Source organism: Microtus ochrogaster, unplaced genomic scaffold (assembly GCF_000317375.1).
Source record: "Microtus ochrogaster isolate Prairie Vole_2 unplaced genomic scaffold, MicOch1.0 UNK1, whole genome shotgun sequence".
NCBI lineage: Eukaryota > Metazoa > Chordata > Mammalia > Rodentia > Cricetidae > Microtus > Microtus ochrogaster.
Window position 1 is genome coordinate 30,670,423 of NW_004949099.1, and position 20,063 is coordinate 30,690,485.

General features: G+C 47.9%; 1 protein-coding gene across 2 annotated transcripts in view; it reads right to left on the reverse strand.

The window, feature by feature from the left end:
• Window positions 1-9,137: 9,137 nt before the first annotated feature.
• The window catches only part of Rassf4 (Ras association domain family member 4), a 36,408-nt gene continuing 25,482 nt past the window's right edge, over window positions 9,138-20,063 (reverse strand). The window contains exons 4-12 of one of the 2 annotated variants that reach the window (XM_013352874.2): window positions 19,764-19,906; window positions 18,078-18,169; window positions 17,325-17,479; window positions 14,934-15,035; window positions 14,652-14,703; window positions 13,534-13,655; window positions 12,709-12,806; window positions 11,510-11,566; window positions 9,138-11,021 (exon numbers count right to left, since the gene is read on the reverse strand). In XM_013352874.2, coding sequence (XP_013208328.1) covers window positions 10,922-11,021; window positions 11,510-11,566; window positions 12,709-12,806; window positions 13,534-13,655; window positions 14,652-14,703; window positions 14,934-15,035; window positions 17,325-17,479; window positions 18,078-18,169; window positions 19,764-19,906 — 921 coding nt within the window. In that variant the 3' untranslated portion in view covers window positions 9,138-10,921. Of the gene's footprint in view, window positions 11,567-12,708; window positions 12,807-13,533; window positions 13,656-14,651; window positions 14,704-14,933; window positions 15,036-17,324; window positions 17,480-18,077; window positions 18,170-19,763; window positions 19,907-20,063 lie in introns of both variants that reach the window. The other variant, XM_005365071.3, reaches the window with a different exon arrangement.

The following is a 20,063-nucleotide window of genomic DNA, read 5'->3' on the forward strand; positions in this document are numbered from 1 at the left end:
CTGATGAAGGTTAATATTCAGGAGGATGCCTATATGTTTTTCTTTGGGTTCTCCTTATTTAGCTTCTCTAGGATCACTAATTATAGGCTCAATGTCCTTTGTTTATGGCTAGAAACCAAATATGAGTGAGTACATCCCATGTTCCCCTTAAGAAACTGTTAGGTCTTTGAAGTGAGCGATGCGGTTTTGCATGAGCCCCTCCTATCAGAAGGAAACCAACACATACAACTTACTAGGCAGGAACCTAAGCCTGGAAAGGAAGTTTGTTTAAGTTCACGCTGTGAGTGACAGCCTAGTTTGGAAAGGCGCTTGTTTACCTCCTCCCCTGAGGAGTCCTTCCTGTGTGAAGACGTCAGACTCATCCACGTGCTATGGACTCCCTCACTGGCAACCTCACTCGGATCCTGTAAAGGTCCTATGGGCTCAGGACCCTCAAGAATAAGTTCTCAGTGTTGTAGTAAGAGTGGCGAGGCTGCGTCCCCAGCACCCGGCCGCCCACATGGCTAGCTTTACCCGAAATAATTAGACAGAAACTGTATTCTTTTAAACACTGCCTGGCCCATTAGTTCCAGCCTCTTATTGGCTAGCTCTTACATATCAATCTAACCCATTTCTAATAATCTGTGTAGCTCCACGAGCTGGCTTACCAGGAAAGATCTTAACCTGTGTCTGTCTGGAGTGGGAGAATCATGGCGACTCCTTGACTCAGCTTCTTTCTCCCAACATTCTGTTCTGTCTACTCTGCCTATCTAAATTCTACCCTATCAGACCAAACAGTTTTCTTTATTAGTTAACCAATGAAAGCAACAGATAGACAGATGACCCACCTCCATCATCTCAGCACAAAAGAGATTGATTTTCCCCAGAGGGACAGAGAGCAGGCAATAAGAGACAAAGACAAGGAAGAAAGGGAAGGGAACAGAGGGAGAGGGGAAAGGGATATTTGTTCTGCAGGGGAAGTAAAGACTGCCTCTGGATAGAGGGGAGACAGATATGCCCATAGGAAAATGGCAGTTTATAAAGGTAAAGGGGAAAACCCCATGTTAGGATGAGGTATTTAATTTTGATTGGGCATGTTAATTAGATGTGCCAAAGCTGGCCTTTGATTGCTGGACTTCAATACTTTAATAGCTGGACTTTGGTAGTCAGCCTCAGGAGGTGGAAGCGGCCAAATAAGGGTATATGAAGGGACACTAGCCCACTGGAACTTGTGGTTCTGGGAGGCCTTGCTTCCTCCCCAATTTCCTCTGCTTTGCTAAAACCATTACACTACATTCCTAAAGCTAGTCACCAAGGTCTCTTCCCTTATTTGTCCACTTCTTCCTCCTGAGGCTGACTACGAAAGTCCAGCAATCAGAAGCCCCTTTTGGTCCACCTAATTAACATGCCTAATTAAAGTTAAACACTCATCCTAACACAGGATTTACCCTTTACGTTTATAAATCTCCATTTGCCTATGTGCCATGTCTGTCTCCTCTCTTTGCAGACACAGACCTTTGTCCCTCTCCCCCTTTCCCTCATCCCCTTCCCCCTCTCCCTGTCCCTTATCTCCTTTACCACCACACCTAGCCCATTCTAGCACAGATCTCCCCTTCCTTGCCTCTTAAAAGTTACACCTGTGACCAGATGGTGGTGGCGCACGCCTTTAATCCCAGCACTCAGGAGGCAGAGGCAGGTGGGTGGATTTCTGTGAGTTTAAGGCCAGCCTGGTCTACAAGAGCTAGCTCCAGGAGAGGCTCCAAAACTTCACAGAGAAATCCTACCTCAACAAACCGAGGGGGAAAAAAGGAAGAAAGAAAAATTATACCTGCAGAGTGGGGTGTTCCCCTTCTGAATAAACCTTGGGGTCTAGCTTTAGGAATATAATCCCACAGGTTTTTTTTTAGCAAGGCTGAGGGGATGGGGGAGAAGGGTAGGCCTGTCAGAGCCATGTTTGCCATGCTCGAGCTGGCTAGAGTCCCTTCAAATCCTGTGTCTGTAAATGCAAGTTCCCACAAAGAATTTACCCCTTCCATTGCACCTGCTGTAGGGCTGGTCAGATATGTGGGTTTCAGTAGTTGTGGAGAGCTTGCAATATTGCAGATTCAGAGCCCAGTTATAACATTTTGGGGAATATCTTCAGCCCCCTAAATAACCACTCCTCTGTTGTAAGGAGCCATTTGTTTGTTCCCAACTGCTCGATAGCTCAGACTGGAAATAAACACACAGAAACAATATTATTTAAAACACTGCTTGCCCCCTTAGCTCTAGCTCCATATTAGCTAACACTTATATCTTAATTTAACCCATCTCCATCAATCTGTGTATTGCCATGTGGCTGTGGAATACTGGCTAAAGTTCTGGCATCTGTCTTTGGTGGGGCTACATGGCTTCTCTCTGACTCTGCCTTCTTTCTCTCAGCATTCAGTTCTGTCTTCCCCACCTACCTAAGTTCTGCCCTATCAACAGGCCAAGGCAGTGTGTTTATTCACCAATGGTAGTCATAGCACACAAAGGGGAATCCCACATGACTCCTCTGCCCACCACTGTCAGAGTAACATCTTGTGACTAATAGGTAAAATGTTTTGGGATATGTTAATTTAACAAAACCATATTTTCAACAACCAAAAATCCAAGAGTCTTCAATGGCTCTGAGGCCTGCAGGTGAGGTTTCTCCATGTTCCTGTAACTCTCACCCCCTCTTTCCACCAGTTTATTTCAAAGTGCCTTGAGTTACGACTTTCTTTGTTCTGTTACTACAAAAACTTCATGGAACTGCTCCCATGTTGGGACATGATATTTGAGTAACCTTAAATCTGTGTTTCCAGGTCATGGTCATTTATATTTATCTCCAGAATAAACTCTCTTGTCCCCTTTGAGGTGAGAGCTGTTTTTTTTTTTTTTTGTTTTGCATTAGCAGATGCAACAACCCAGAACTCCAGGCTTATCCATCCAGTTGGTTAACGGCTTGGGGCCCCATTTGAATGTTTGATGGGTATGCCAGATCTAACACACCCATCCTCAATAGTCTTCAGCCACGCCATCATTTCAACTGCTTAAGCTAAAGTCCTCAGTGTCATTGTTGTCACTTTTTCCCCCACTCTGAGCTTGCATACAACCCTTCTATTACCATCTAGGGGTCTTAGTTGGATTCATTCTTCTAGCCAATTAAAGAATTAAAAGGCAGCAAAAAAAATATCAGATACACAGGAACAACCAAAAATGTTAAAAAGCTATTGTATATGTGAGTGTGTGTGTGTGTGTGTGTGTGAGAGGGGGGGGGGAGATGTATATAAAGACTCTTCACAAGGTAGAAGGGGTATTCAGAAATCAAAATCCATGGGATTTTTTAAGTGTGTTTAAGTGTTTTGGGTTTCTTGCCCAAGCTAGAGTCATTTGCAAAGAGGGATTCTCAATTGAGAAACACCCTCCACCTTAAGATCTACCCGTAGGCAGGTCTGTGGGGCATTGTCTTGATTAATGGTTGATGTGGGTGGGTCCAGATCACTGCAGGTAATGGCACCCTGGGAAGATGGCCCTGAGGTATATAAGAGTACAGGCTGAGAGAGCTGTGGGGAGGAAGCCGGCACTGCTCCATCGCTTCCTGCCCTGCTTGAGTTCCTGTCATGACTTCCCTCGTAATGGGTGTTATCTGGAAGTATAAGATGAAATAAACCCTTTCCTTCCCAAGTTGCTTTTTATTATGGTGTTCATCACAGAAATAGCTGACAGACCCATAACTTTAGGTAAACACACTCAGGATTGGTTTTGAACCTATCTGAACAGCCTGAACTGGTCAATCAGAAGGAGGTTCCTGCTGGTAGAAGAAAATTCCACCAGGCCTGCCTCTGTCTTTGGTCAGAATGTTACAAAAGAGGCCAGGAGTCTACCAGCTTTATTATTTATTTGTGACCCTATCTTAGTTTGGGTTTCTATTGCTATGAAGAGTCACCATAACTATGGCAAATCTTATAAAGGAAAAACATTTAATTGAGGCTGACTTATAGTTTCAGAGGTTTAGTCTATTGTCATGGCAGAAAGCATGGTGATATGCAGGCAGACATGGTTCTGGAGAAGGGGTTGAGAGTTCTACATCTAGATCTATAGGCAGCAGGAAGTGAACTGGCTTGAGCTTCTGAGACCTCAAAGCCCACCCCTTAGTGACATGCTTTCTCCAACAAAGCCACATCCACTCCTGTTGTGGGGAGCTGTGGGGTGTGTTCCTGCCTCCCCAGTTCCCGTCTGCCTGGCTAGCTTATGCCCCAAAATAACAACACACAAAATGTATTCTTTTAAACACTGCCTGGCCCATTATATCTAGCTTCTTCTAGGCTAATTCTCACATATTAATTTAGCCCATTTCTAATAATCTGCGTTGCACCACTAGGTGTGCTTACTAGGAAAGATTCAGCATCTCTGACCTGGCGGCTGGCTGCATCGAGTCTGGCCCAGAGAGGGGAAGCATAGCATCTTACCTCACTTCCTCTTCCTCCCAGCATTCTGTTCTGTTTACTTCATCCACCTATGTTCTGCCTATCAGGGCCAAGCAGTTTCTTTATTACTTAACCAATGAAATCAACAGATTGATATATGACACTCCCACATCACACTCCAACAAGGCCATGCCTCCTAATGGACTAAGAATTCAAACACATGCGTCTATGGGGACCATTCCTATTAAAACCATCACAGACCCTGGGCTAGTTTGAATGTAATTGGCCCCCATAAGCTCATTGGGAATGACACTGTTAGTAGGTGTGGATTTGTTGGAGTAGATCTGGCCTTGTTGGAGGAAGTGGGGGTGGGCTTTGAGGTCTTATATGCTCAAGCTATGTCTAGTATCTCAGACCACTTCTTGTAGTCGGCGTAATAACCAGGCTAGCTTAATATGAAACAACAAATTTTAATGAAGGAATAACTTACAACACCAGAGATCCAGCGAAGAGCAGGAGATACCAAAAAAAGAGACTGGCGGGGCTCATGCTCGCCAGATTTATATGTAAACAAACACGCCCCCTAATGGGCTGGGCTTATCCCTACAACTTCTTGTTGCCCATGGGTCCAGATGCAGGACTCTCGACTCTTTTCTAGCACTTTGCCTTCATGCCATTATGTCTGTCATACTCTGATGATAATGAACCTATGGAAATAAACCTATGAAAATGTAAGCCACCCCAATTAAATGTTTTCCTCTATCAGAGTTGTCATGGTCATGGTGTCTCCTCACAGAAACAGCAACCCTATCTAAGACAGACCCCTTTCCCTATCTGCCTGACTGCCAGGGGTCTCTCTAGTTCCTCATTCCTCACTCCAGATCAAATTCTGTTGGGCCCATCTTCACAGTAGGTTCAGAATCAAGCCCCTTTCCATGCTCTACTCCTATAGCCTCCACAGAGCCTCGTTCCCCATGTCTAGATTACTGCATTTGCTTCCAGGCAAGTTTCCTTTCACAGCTCAGTGTGAATCTCTAAAATCCAAAGTAGATCCTGCCCTTCCTTGGCCAAAGCCTTCCAGAGTCTTCCCTTCTCAAAACAAAAACTGCCAACTTGATTGTAGCACACACAGTTTGACTTGGTGCATAGCAATCTTCGTTGTAGCCCCAGCTCTAAGACCTGTGCTCAGCAGGCAGCAGATTCTCATTACACATTCATCCCATGAACGAGCCAGGAAGATGCTTCTTCGCTTACAAAATGCCTTTACTTTCTTGTTTGTGTCTTTCATCATCTAGCCACAAAGCTGGGATCACCATGTCAGTGCAGATAGGGAAAGGCAATCACTTCAGTTCTTATCTCTGGTTAAAGAGTTCTGCTCATCAGGGAGCGCTGCCTCTGCAGATGATAGACAACTGAGCTTAATGATGTTTGCATCATGGACATCAACTCAAGACAGACACCATCTGGACTTTCTTAAAGATGATATGAAATAATGTATGGCTTTGTCTCCATTAGCTTTAATTGTCAAATTGACTCAGCTTGGAGTCATCTGAGAGGAAAGACTGGACTGAGGATGTTACCACACCAGACTGGCCCGTGAGCACTGAAGGACTGTCTTGATTACTCACTGCTGTAGAAGACCCAGACTATGGGGAGTAGCATCATTCGCTCGGCAATGATCCTGATCTATACAAGAAAGCTAGCGAAGAATAGGCCAGTGAGCGAGTCAGCAGGCAGAATTCCTCCATGATTTCTTCTTTAAGTTCCTGCCCTGACTCCCTTCAGTGATGGACTGTGTCCTGCTGGCTGAAATAAATTCATTTCTCCCCTAAGTTGCTTGCAGTTAGTGTTTTATCACAGCAATAGACATGAAACTGGGCCAGGAACTTTGCATAACACATGAGAAACATGACCTGTTGATCATTTTATTGCTAAGTTGCTGTTACAGGTCGTTGTGCTGATGGTGAGAGGGGCAATAGCTGTGGGCGATGCTGGGGTGGGGAAACATCCAAGAGCAAAACTACACTACCAGTCACAAATTATAACTCTTTTGATGCCCCACTTAAAGGTATGTTATTCCCTTTTTCCTGTATAGAAAAACAACTGGGCCAGCTGTAGAAGGCCCAAAGATATTCAGACTGGGGAGTCAGCCAAAGGATGATGGATTTTTTGAAAGGAGAAAAATGTCGGGTTAGAAAAGAGCAAAGTCACTGCAAGCAGGCAGAATGGGAGGTAAGTCGGAGAGAGGCCTAGGGCAGACATGGGAAAAGGGAAAAGAGAAAGGGCTTGAACCCCCAAGGTTCCATCCCCTCAAGTCACATGTTAGGGTAACATAGTTTATTGTGTGCTACCACATGAGGAACTTCATGAGAGGGTCACAGCATCCGGAACGTTGAGAACATAGTGAGGGGTGTGTGCATCTCCAGATAAGGACTTACACTGGCCAAGAGCAAAAGTGGATGCAAGGTGCATGGTGGCCCACAAGTAGCCTTGAGATACATACCCCCGCTCTTTCCCTCTTCTTCAATAATGACATGCCCCAAGGAGCCTGGGACACAGGATGAGAACATGCGTGGAACTGCATCACACGAACACACTATGTAGTCTCACAACTTTTGAGAGAAGGGCTCTTGTGTTGCTGAGATTTCTGCTGCTCTTTGTACTCCAGTAAGCTATGACTCTCATCACCCTTGAGGTAGGAACTATGATTACCCACATTTTACTGATGAGGAAAGTAAGGCAGATAACATTTCCAGTTTCCAGTATAGGATTCAGTCCACATGACCATAGGCAGGCTCACCAGAACCACCATGTGGCTTACCAGCTGACCTTGGCATACATCACTAGCCCTGTAAGACAAACAAAGCTGTTAAGACGCTCGGGCATGCTGTGCTTGTTGTGGGATGAAGATGTGTCCTTGCCAAGGTGTCTTCTGATTGGTTTAATGAAGAGCTGAATGGCCAGTAGCTAGGCAGGAAGAGGTGAGACAGGACTTCTGGGCAAAGAAAGAGGAGAGACAGGAAGACAAAGAGAGGAAACAGGAGAGGCAAGATGGAAGCGAGGTAAGAAGCCATGAGACAAAATATAGATGAATATAAACGGGTTAATTTAAGTTATAAGAGCTAGTGGGACAAGCCCAAGCTATAGGCCAAACTCTCATAAGTAATAATAAATCGTGTCATTTTTTTTTTGTGAGCTGGTGGCACAAAGGAAAATCCATCTTTTTGTGTTGGTGCCTAACACCCAATATTTTTATTAGCTAATACTGGCCATGTCAACAGCTTTGGAGAAAGACCTGGTCTACACTGGTTGGCTGCAGCCCAAGCTTGTTAGAGCAGTGTTTAAACTTCTTACTCCTACTTGAGATAGACTTTTTCCACCTTGCTGCTGCTAGGCCATGCAAGCCTGTAAGTCTGTGACAAGTTCCACTGTGCACTCCTGGCTTTATCTGTGCCTTTCTTTAGTTTCACGGCACTTCCTGCTGTGGCCAGCCAGTTCTCATACACAAGGAACAGATTTGGTGAAAAACCCAAATGTACGCATTTACCAAAACAGACTTTAGAGCTATGTCATGTTTAACTAAATTAAATTATGAAGACCAGTCACGTGTATAAAAATAAGGGGACAAATGGTAAGGGGAGAGGCCACAGCCCCAGAGCCCTGCAGATCTTCTTTCTAGGGAGTCTTAGGTGTGAGCAACAGGACTCCTTCAGTGGCTGTAGGTTCTCTGGAGAGCTACACGGCAGAGGCTACTGGTCCAGAGTGGACTGGCTATTTGAAGAGTTTATTCTAGAACAAAAAATCTAGAGTAGCAACAACAACAACACAAGCTGAGAAACAGCCTCACAAGTCAACTTCCCTTTTCTGAGGTTTTATTCCTTGGACCACACACAAATAAACACTGTATCAAAATGGGGGTGCTGCTGTCATTGGTGGGACAGATCCACAGTCCGGGTGCAGCGGAGCTGCTCACTTGGAAGGCCTGAGTCTAGGAACAAGTGTCCATTTATCCCAAAGCAGGTCTTTACGCATAGAACTCTAAACAATAACTGTCAGATAAGGCGGAGGCGTTGTTTTGTTTCCTTTGGGTTGGATGGAAAAGGAAACTCTGGGAATTCCCCACTCCCAGACCTGCAGAAAACTTCTGTTACAGCCCTGCTGGAGGGCACAAAGCCCCACCTCAGACTCTGTGAGGCTCCTAGCACGTCAGCAGCTGGCTAATACCCAAGAGCAGTTCTTGGGGTCTAAACATAGTACATGTACCTGGTTGTTTTTATGCTTGCTACTGTCCACGCTTCCTGCTTGTCATTGATGAGGGGCAGATGGACCGAGGACCTGGTAATCACACTACCCCTGACAGGGATAGCCTATGGCCTGCTCTAGCTGCAGCTGTGCCCACAGAGCATGGTTGGCATAGTTCCTGGGGACCAAGGAGCCAGATGTGTCCTGGGACAAACGCTTTGTTTTGTCACTGAGAAAGTCTAAAGGTTATCGCTTCAGAAAAACAAGTTGTCCCCCCCTATCCCCACCCTCTTGTTTTTATCGGTTGGGTCATTTGTTCTGGACAAACAAATCCTGTTTATCCTGAGCTCGGGACTTTTGCAATCATGTAATCTTGCTAATTTCATCTCCTGCTGTTTTTATTCTGAGTCCTGAGGACAACCCTAATTTAGAAGACGTACTTTCTGACTGGAATCTTCACTTTCTCTCTAGATACCACTACTGTCTGAGCTACAGAGGGATGCAGGAGAAAGGCTGCGAAGTCCATAGCAGATGACGCCCCTAATACACCGTGAAACCACAGCCTCCAAAGTCTCAAGTTCTCCTGTCGCCGTGTCCTGCAAAGACAAGTTTTCCAGCTGCCTCCGAAGAGCACGTGTGGCCCTGTCCGTCTAACATTTGTGACTGTTTTCATAGGATGCAGCACAGGACATTTCTCCTTTTCTTTACAACTTGCTAGAATTTTCCCTATGCTATTCAGAAATTGGTGTTAATATATCAAAAGTGACACATATAAGGAAATCTTAAATAATATTTTGACAGCTGTGAAATGCCACCAGGCTGGGCTGCTGCTCCCAGGGTTTCCTGTCTCCAGTGGCTCCCCCAGCACCTACCGAGTCCCTCTCTTGCCTCAGGCATGGAAGGTGTCTCTAGGCTTCAGCAGCAGCACTCAGTCTTAGCTATCTGCTCACTATCTGGCCTCCTTCTTAGGTAAACTGTTTCCCCAGAGCCTGCTTCTCCTGAAGAGGAATCACCAGGGCTCTATCTTTGTTCCTCCAGGATCCAGCCTGGCATAACACAGTCAAGTTGGTTAATTACTTACGGATGAAGGTCAGGCACCTGTCCTAGGCCCCCGAGGCTATACATCAAGGCAGCAAAACCACCTGGGACTCTTGCTACGCTCCTTCTCTTGACTCCTGAGCCCCTGCTTGAAAGATGCCTGGTACACGTCTGACGCCACGATTCTGCAATTCAGGGTCACTCTGTTGCTCAGGCTACCCACGGACCCACAGTGAGACCTTGCCTGTGTTCTCAGGTAGGGCAGCCTTGCCTCAGTCCATGAGCCCAGTGAAGGAGCCCTGGCAATGCCGAGGGTGGACGGGTTTCCTGCCAACTACAGCTCTTCACAGTAGTCTAAGAGCTTCGGAGAGTAGAAGCCTGGGTCAGGGCAATAAACACAAAAGGAAAAAAGCACAAGAAAGCGTGGCCCTTGCAGTTTCTGTTAAACACAGCAGATCTTTATTAAGCACCCAAGAAAGTGTGGTGCCGAAAGGGAGAGAGGAGGCGGGAGAACTTAGCCAAGCCTCCCTTGGCAGCTCCATGAAGACAGAGCTGGGCCTGGAAGATCCAGGCGTGCCCTCTTCCCTGCCCAGTGGCTGCACAGCCGTTCTCAAGCGCTACCCTTCAGGGTTCCCTGAGCACCTTCCTTCCATGTGCACTGCATTGGAGATGGAACTCCATCTCTGCAGGCCTTCGTCACCCTTCTCTTTAAATTCACTGGCCGCGGACCTTGGGGGAAGAGGCTGGCCTTTAGTTTGCTCTGGTTAGACAAACACTTCCGTGACTTGATGTGAACGCTTGCATAGTTTTACAAATGAAGTTTTCTCATTCATTCCAGAAATTTCCATCAGTTAGCACAAAATTGCTCTGTATCTGGCCTGGGGAATTAGAAGCCTTCTGTTCCCAGATATTTTCCCTTATTGCCAGGCTTTGATGGAAAGTATTGAGAGCTGTCTCTACCCACTAGAGTGAAGCTCAGTTCCAAAGAAGGCAAGAATCATCCACAAGATGGCAGTGACAGCGACAGCACTGCCTTCTGGAGCCACCGCCAGCCAGTATTGTTTCCATGCTACATGAGTCAACCCCCCCAACTTTGACATAGTTCTTGAAGGCAGCTCCTTTCAAGGATTTCTTTGGATCACATTCAGAAGTTAAGGCTGATTTCTGCCAAGAGCTGACGGGATCAGTTAGTTTTAGTCCTGATCTAACTTCTAGGCCAGGAATGTTGGCTATGAAACGAGGCTTGGAGGCCAGGACCCCATAGTACAATGGTGGTTAGAATCAGGACGTGTCTCGCGGCTGTTGGAAGCTCCTCCTCCAGCAGAGTTCCTGCATGGCAAATGAGAAGCAAGGGAAGATGGGGGTTTCAAGGTTCAAATGGATAATAAGGGTGGGGACTTGTGGCCATGCAGAAGCTCTAGGACAGGCCCTGGGCAAGCAGGTGAAGCTCATTCTCCAGAGGCTGGGTGTGATACTTCTCTTTCAAGCCGGAAACATGCATCATCAAGGCTGGCCATGCTATGCAACCATGCAATATGGCTGGTACCACAGTTCCAAGACTCTCTACTACCTAGACTGGCTTTGCACATAAATCCTAGCTAGCAAGTTCCTGGGTGTCCCCGTGCATGCTCACTACGGTGCCAAGACTAGAGATGCAGGGTGCTATGTAGTCTATGGACAGGTTAGAAGAAGCATGGGTACTGGACTCCTTGGGCAGCAGCCAATGGGCAGCAATCAGTTAGGGCTGGATCCCTGGCACTCCATGCATGCTTGCTCCCACAGGCATCCATCCCTAAAGGAAAGCAGCGGCTAGTTACTTGGCCTCCACCAGCTGCTCCAGGCGCTGTAGCATCGTCAGACGCAAGGCTTGGAACCTGGAGAGAGACAAAAGTTAAGGGGTCTCATGAAGTTTGGAGGGCCAGGGGAGTGGAGGCAGAGAAAGCTGAAAACACTGCTCCTAGCTGGCTGGTCAGAAGCTGCCATCTCTGTCCTTCATCACGGATACCTAACAGGGCTCCAGACTGTCCAGGGCCTTAAAGACAAATGCTGGCAACTCGATTCCAGACTCTCTGCTAGGGACAGGGGTGTGCTGGGATGCCATCAGGGATATAGATTAGGTTTCAAGAAGACAGTGTCCCAGGCAGGGCCATGCAGATAACCCGAGCTGCATCCTTAGCCTGGGCTTCCCCACACAAACTGCTGGCCAGGTGATTCCTAGGTCCTGTTTGTATTTAAAACTCTCTAGTGACATCACCAATGGTCGTTCACTCTAGAGTCTTTACTAACTCTGAGTGAGTCCGACTGCATGGAAGGAAGCCCGTGGGTAGATGGCTTTCCAGAGATCATTAGGACGAAGCCAGAATTCAAACTGCTCCCTGCTCCCAGGCACGTCCCAGAGTAGAACACCATGTCCTTCCCTGCCCAACCCTCATGAATGTTCTCTACACACCCTGCCCTGTGGCACACATCTCTGAGGCACAAACAGATCGCTGGGACCCAAAGCATCATTAGTGTCCCAGCCTGTCCTGATTGATGCTAGCTTCACTGCTGACCCTTGCTCTTACAAACAGCAACCAGAGCTTCACTGTCAATAATCACTGCTTCCCACTGGGTTGAGACTTCCTGCAGGTACAAAAACCAAGGACTAGGCTGTGGTCCTACCCAGCAGGCTCAATGTGGCTGTATTTCCAGAACTTGGTCATTAGTAGAACTAGAAAGTCAACGCTGGCTTCACCATGCTCCTGCCTTTCCTTCCCAGTTTCTTATGGCCCAAGCCCCTCGTTGGAGAAGAAGTTCAGGCTGCATCGGTGTATCCTCTAATTCAGAAGGCTACCACCCCAGAATGCTATTGGTACTGAGTAGGTGGGTAGGGAGGAAGTACTAGGGACCATCAGCAGGCCTCCCCATTGTACTTGGTGTTCGCAGAAGGGAGAATCCTGCCTGCTTGGACAGAGGTATGCCCTGAAGCCATGCTCTAACGGCCGGGACCATGTCTGGCTGATGAAGAGATGCTTACTTCATGGTCAGTTTGATTATTTCTCTTTCCTCCTCTTCTTTTAATTTTTCAACAAAACTGTCCAGCTCCGGCATTTCAAACTTAATGTACTGGGCCACCTAGAAAATCCAAGAACATTAAAAACTTGCTTTAGATGAGAAGTCTAAGATGTGTTTTTCGTAGCGGTCGAGGCCAAAGTCCAGTATCTACAGGAGCTGTCTCCCTTCCCACCCTGCTGCTGCCACTGCCCTGCTCTGTCTGGTGGGAGAATGGGAACTGCTCTTTTCACAAAGGCTACGATCATCCATCGGAGGAAACACTGAGCTGAATATTAGGAAAAGCATTCAGTCCCTTGGCATTGTCACACTGAGTGTTCTTGGCCTGGGTGGGGAGTGGGAACGTCATTGTGTTTAACAGTGGAATGAAGCTGGACCAGCCCTGGGAAGATGAGGGAGACAGCCACAAATTCTTCTTGGGGACCCGTACTCCATAGGCTCTTTTGTTTAGGGTCTGGATCTATGCTTATAGTTTGACCTCTGGGAATTTAACATCTGTTGCCCTTGAGTTGGCCCTGGTTAAGGAGCCCTTTTGTGGATCTTTAACGTGATAACAACGAAAGCATGCTACGATGAAGAATAGGGTTTTCCTTTTGAGGAAAAGGGCAGGGCTGGGGTCTCCTAGGACTCCAGTTCTTCTGTCCCCTAAGCTGACAGGTCAGCTGTGGGAACCAAAAATACATTGCCTGGGAGGACTCTGGCCCAGAAGCTCCTTCAGGGCCCTGAGGGGTCCCCCCTTTACCTCCAGTGACTCCCCATAGAGCAGGCTTTCAGCTCTGGCCCCACTCACATCATGGGGTACTTCCTCGCTCAAGTCGGCTTCCATCAGGAAGATCTTGACGATTTTCTCACAAGGCCCATGCAGGATTCTGGATATCAGCGGGTACTCACAATCTTTTAATTTCGTCTGCTCTGAAACAGAGGGCGTTTTACAGAATTTATGGGCTGTTAGGATTACCCACCCTCTCGTTTATTTACTATACCAGGACAAGGGCATGATAAAAAGCAGCTGTTCAGGGACTGTTTCTCAGACCTCCGCGGGTCTGCATCTTGGGAGACATGTGATCTCGCTGAAGGGCAGAAGAACCAGCCACTCGAGGTCAGCTACCTGGACTCAGGACTGTGTCCAGCTGAGGCAAGTGACAAGAACCAGATGCCTCCCCTCACTTGTCTGACAGCAAGACATAAATCTGCTGAGGCTTCTCATCTACTTCCTACCAAGGACAGAAGTTAATACCAGACACAACTCTAGACCCCGTTAGACCGGAGGCAGCAACAGAGAAATCCATGCAGTGAATGCTGCAAAAAAAAAAAAAGTAGTTCCAGATACTTGGCCTTCCTCTTGTTTACCATCCTGGCTCAAAGACCCGCCTGCCCCTCTTCATTGTCTCATTTCTCTAAAAGCTGATGTCCTTGCTATGGCAAAAGAGTTCCAGGCACTTCTTTGAGTAACTCATCTTTTCCATGGTTATGTTTTCCTCTTGTAAACCTGCATTTGGTTCGTGTACTTCATAGGCCCATCCAATGGGTATAAGTAGAGAGAAAAAATTTCTGTCCTGTAGTATCACTTAATGAAGGTTCAGCTCATAGCAAAGATGGGGCAGAGTAGACAGGGGTGACCATAGACTTGGGGATACAAGAGCTGCCCAGTGACAAGAAGCTGCCCATGGACTGCAGAGGGACCCTGAGGTTCTACAAGAGCAGATCCAGTTTGCATCCACTGGCACACAAGCCCTGACTTCCTAACCGGGCTACATAATTGTTCACTAATGGGAAGAGCCCTGAGGAGGCCTCATCTACGCTGCTTTAGAGAGAGGTCTCAGAATGGAACCAAGTTCGATGGTGGAGAGGCCAGTGCGGAAAGAAGATGACAAGCTTGCCAAATGAACACCGGAAGGCGTCACTCACCCCCAGACTCGTGGACAATGTAGAGTGCAAACTCACTGGGGCCATCTTCTACCTACACAGGCAGGCAAAAGAATCAGACCACAGCATTTGAATGAAAGGGAACAGACCACCCCATACCCTTCCTTGCCTAAAACTCCAGGGACGCTGGCTCATCAGAGGTAATCTTGCTAGACTTTTCCTCAAGAATCAAGGCAGCCATTCGCAGCAATCCCAATTCCCCCACCTCTCATCAAAAGCACTTCCTGCTTCCCCGCAAGGCTGTTTTCCTGTGGTCACACTTACCCGGAACTTGTTTAGCAGCAGGGTGAGCACCTGCTGGGTGGTCATGGTGCTGTTAACCCGGACATTGGTCACGGACCCATAGGCAGGAGTGAACACGGAGGTCTGTGTAGAGCAGACAGATAGCTCAGGGCCAGCCCAGAAGAGACACAGGTTGGTGTTAAAGCTCTGAAGAGACCCAAGCAATGGGGTGGGAGGGCTACCTCCTGTTCCTACCCATGACCATGAGGGTTGTTCCTAGACCTGGGGATACTCAAGGAGCGATTACAGTGTTTGTCCTTAGAGCACTCTGAAGAAGATGCTTAACACTCTACACAGATGTAGAGTGCAGTGCTCTGGATCTTGGAAACCAGGACCCTGGAAGTAGATCACTGGGGTGGACCATGGGGCTCTCCTTCACTCTTCCTGCTAACTGCATCAGCATCACAGAGTCTACCCACTCATCTCCAAGTGCGGTTCCAGCAGAGGCCTCCAGGTTTGCCAGCAGGCCCCTTCCTCTCACCTTCTAGCATATTCTCCACACTGCTGCTCATGGGGCCGCCTTTTAAAATACCTCAAATAACGAAGTGTGGTCTGGCCCAGCTTTCTGCAGCCCCACCTTGATCTCACGCCAGAATCCCCCTTTCTAAAATGTGTGAAGGCTTCCCAGGGCTTGTATAATGCCTCGAGCATCAGCTCTCACTCTTAGGCACAGATAATACCAAGACCCCCCAAACACTCCACGCCCCAACTACACGAATCTCTTCATAGTTGCTTATTTAAGTATCTGTTCACACTTTCTGAGACAGGTTCTGACCAGACAGGCCAGACTGTCTTGGAACTGAAGACTTTCTTGCTTTAGTCTCCTGAGGGACAGGATTCCAAGTGATCACCATGCTAAGGAGATAACTTTTATTCTTTCGTGGTCCTGGAAATTGAACCCAGGGCCTTGCACATACTAATCATCTACAAGAACTCTGCCAACGTGAAGCACACCGCCAGAATTCTTTTATTTATTTATTTGTTTATGTATTTATTTATTTATTGTTTATTCTTAGATAAGGTCTCACTATGTGGCCTTGAACCAGTGACACAGCTCAAACTGGCCTCCAAACAGGAGTACAGTATTTTATCACCATGCCTGGTTATTTACAATACTTTTTGGCATGGGAGGCATGTTAGACTTTTGCCAAGTACCTTGCCTTTTCCTGTAACACATCGCACGGATAGCTCCTAGTTTATGATGGTATGACTCACAGTTTTTGACTTTAGGACAGTGCAAAAAAAAATACGCACATTCATAAAACCATATCTTGAAATTTAAGTGTGGCTCCTTCCACCCCTCCACCAGCATTCGGGAATACAGTGCCTACTCTCGATGCCAGGCAGCAACAGTGTCTGCAGCTCCCGGTTAGCCACATAAACATGTGAAAAGGAACCCAAGCCCTGCAGGGGACTGTGCTGCTTCTGAACTGTGAGGTACTGTGACTCAGGAGCTAGACACATTTTCACCTTCTGCTTTCAGCTTACGAGCACAGCCTGACAGTCCTCAGAAATACAACCTTGAACAAGCACCCCAGAAAATCAATGCTGGGATTTCTCACTGTTGTCTGTAGCTTAAGGGATCTGTACCCCAGTTCCTAAGCACAATAATTGTGAATAGAGGCCAAAGGAGGTGAAAACTGTTCTTTTGGTTAAAGACTGCTGTCTGCAGTCTGCGCTTCCTTCCAATGAATCACCCTTTGAGAAGCACAACCGCTTCAGCTGGACACTTCCCTCTTCCTCCCTGGCATGGCAGGAATTGGCCTGTAAGGTACGCTCTAGGCCTCACCCAGATGGCCACTCTTTCCAATTTTAGTAACAGTCAACTTTTCCTTTTATAGCTCGTGTGTTAACAGAGTGATGTAATTAGGGGAAGGTCAGTACAATGCCTACTTGTACAAAAGGAGAAGTGCTGGGAACTTGGAGATCCCCAGGTTCTCTGGGAAAAGACACGCATGCCCCGGACACAGCTTAGCAAGTCAGTTTGATTACCCAGGGAGGGGACTGCTCGGTTCCTGATGTTCCCGTGGAATGACCGAGTGACCCCGAGTGGCAGCCTCACAAGAACGGGCTCATTAAAGATAAACTTGGCATTATTGTCTGCTTATGGCTTCCTTGACCCCAAAACCATACAACTTAGAGAATTTAGATCGTGGCTATGTGGGGAAGCCCTGCATGCAGATGGGAGTGTTATGCTGTTGTGGCTTTGGGTCACCCTCTTGAGCTGTCAGCACGGGCCAACAGCAGTTACCTTAAAGGCTGTTGGAGGATTGGGACAAATGCCTAATTTTGTGGGGCCTGCTCTTCTGTGCTGGGGAATAATTCCTGTTCTCTCAGGTTTAGAGCCCAGGAAAGAGCAGATGGAGATATTACCTTGTGGTTATAAAAGTGCCCATTGATGGAGAACCGGTGACGTCGTATCTTCTGGGCTTCGCCGGGTGCCCGGGACTTGGGCCTCCTCTGGATTATACAGCTGGCATCGCTCTTGGTCCGCATTAGCTGTGGGACCTCCTCCTCCTCCAGGGGTGCTGCAGAAAGAAGTATACGGGAAGGTGGGAGGGTGGAGGGCGGTGACAGCAAGTGTGGCTCCAGCTGTGACACTGTCTGTTGGATTTGTGGCTCCTTGGAACCTTGTGATCACAGCATACTGCAATGCATTGTCCTGGTAATAGTGATCCTTGGTTGGCCACTGGGGCAAGGGTTTTGTCAGTACCACAGTGCGTCTCATGGTGACCGCTGAGGTACGTGGTCACTCTGGCCCTGTCCTCTGAGCACTCAATCAGGGACAAGTCCTTCACTAGGGGACAGAGGGCACAGATGAATGATCACTGATCTTGGGCATGAGAATGAGGGCTTAGAGACCTGGGACGAAAGGAAACAACACCCACTATTGAGCCCCTTCCTTTTTATATCACAACCCGTTGCAGGAGACTCTGACCAAGAACATAGGTGACACTTCTGCATGCCCTTGCTTCCTTTCCCATAAAAGGAAAGAAGAAGAGTGCGTGGCTCCTATATCCTGCTGACAGACGCTTAGCAAGGGTTTCTCATGAGATGACATGGCAATTTTTCCACATGGCTGTTCTTCTGAGACTGTGCACACCCACCAAGACAGGCTTTGCTTACCTGAGCTATCCCTGGAAACCTCAGCCTTGTTTGCATGCTGAGCACCAGGCTCCTTTGCAGTGACCTTGCTGTCCTGGGGTGAAGCCTCCTTTCTGCAAAGAGAGAAGCACAGTTCCCAAGTGGCTGTGGGTAGAGGAGAGCCTGCCTCGCTGCTTTACAGGCAGAGCCCAGGAGCAGCAGAGGCTGGGGGTGGGGATTGTATTAGGATATGTAGAAAAGAAAGCTCCCCTCAGCAACTATTGGAAGAAGCTGGAATCTGGGCCTTAGAAAGAGTAACTGTTCTGGGCTGCATCACAGACCAGGTGCAAAGCCCGTGCCGATGTGTTCCTGGGATGCAGGCTCACCAGGTTAGGGCCTGCACAGATGTATGCCGAAAGAGCTTGCTGGGTTTATTGAGGGTGTTGTGGTTAAGCAAGGTTAACTCTGGAGATCAAATCTCCCGGCCTCTTGCCAGGACTGATTCCAACCCCAAGCCAAAAAAGGTAGCGTCATGTAAGAGAAGGAAGCGGTGTAATGAGAGGCAGGTAGCATTCAGTACAGAGAGAGCGCAAAGAATGAGAAAGGAGGACCCTGGACAGCCTGTGCTTTGGGTGCAACTGTTGACAGGACCGCTTTTACCTTATGGGGGGGGGGGTCATGGGTCACACTCACAGCCTTTCTAAAGAGCCCTTATGTTTTACATCTATGTGGCTCAAAATTTGTACCAGTGGCCAGAGACACCTGGTGATAAGAGCTGATGTGTCACTGCCCCATATTCCTGAGTGCTCATTTCCTCTGTGTGTATCTCTTAAGGTCTATTTATTTATTTATTTAACGTGCATGTGTATTTGGCTATGTGCTTGTTGCCGGAGCCCATGGAGGCCATAAAAAAAGCACTGGATCCCCTGGGGTAATAGGCAGCTCGGAACCACCACATGCACGCTGGAAACTGAACCCGGGTCCTCTGCACGAGCAGTAAGGGCTCATAACACCTGAGCCATCTTTCTGGCTCCTTCATGTATTATTTTTTTAAAGTAGTGCCTCAGTATGTAGCTAGGCTGGGTTCAGACTCACAATCTCTCTGCCTCAGCTTGCTGAGGGCTATAATCTCAGGCACACAAGGTCACCAGGCCTATGTGACCTGCATATTTGAAAGGAACAAAATTTTGAATGTTTGCCTCTAAAAAGTCATTACATGAAAAAGCAAAACTCAAACTAACTGTCTTTCTCCTGGTGGTAAAATAAATCTCAGCTTGAATTCAGTATGTTTATCCAAACAGAACATGTCGTTGATGTAAAACAGTAGCAGCGGGAAGATGAATTTGTGTGGATACCTCCTATTCCCTTCTGTGCAGATCCCAGTGGGCTGAGGATTTAGCTCATGGGTAGAGCACTTAGCCCTGGGTTCAGTCCCCTGCACGGAAAACAGGAGGGAGCATGACTATTACAGAGGGAGAACAGTCATAGAACCGTCACCAGGGAGGGCACCCGAAGGATTGCCTGTTGGGGTGGGCAAGCTTAGAAAGGACCCAGGTAGCCAGCCACTGGATATGAGAGGGAGATTGATCTGTGCTCCCACGCCTAAGCCCCATACAGCAGCGGGGCATCTAGCCCAAGGCTGAGGATGTTCCACATATAAGCTCCATGGTGCTCATGATAATGGATATGTGGAGGCCCCCGGCTCTGCCCCACCTGCCAGACACTCACTGGAGGTAGCTGGGCCGGTCAGGCATCCATGAGGCAGAGGGTAGGTGCACTCGCTCCCGATCATCCTGCATCTGGAGCCGGATGGGTCGTCTGAGTCCCCAGGCGATGTTGAGGAGTCCTTCGATGATGAGAGCTCCTTCTTCCTGTGGGGTCCGCATGGGTCAGTCACTTCACAAACCAGAAGCTGCCCAGAAGTTGCTGCTCTTCCTCTCTATGGCCCCTCAGAACAGGAGCCCCCCCCCCCCCAATACACTCCTACTCAGAGAAGAGCGAGCAGTGCTCACAGGCTTCAGCGCATGA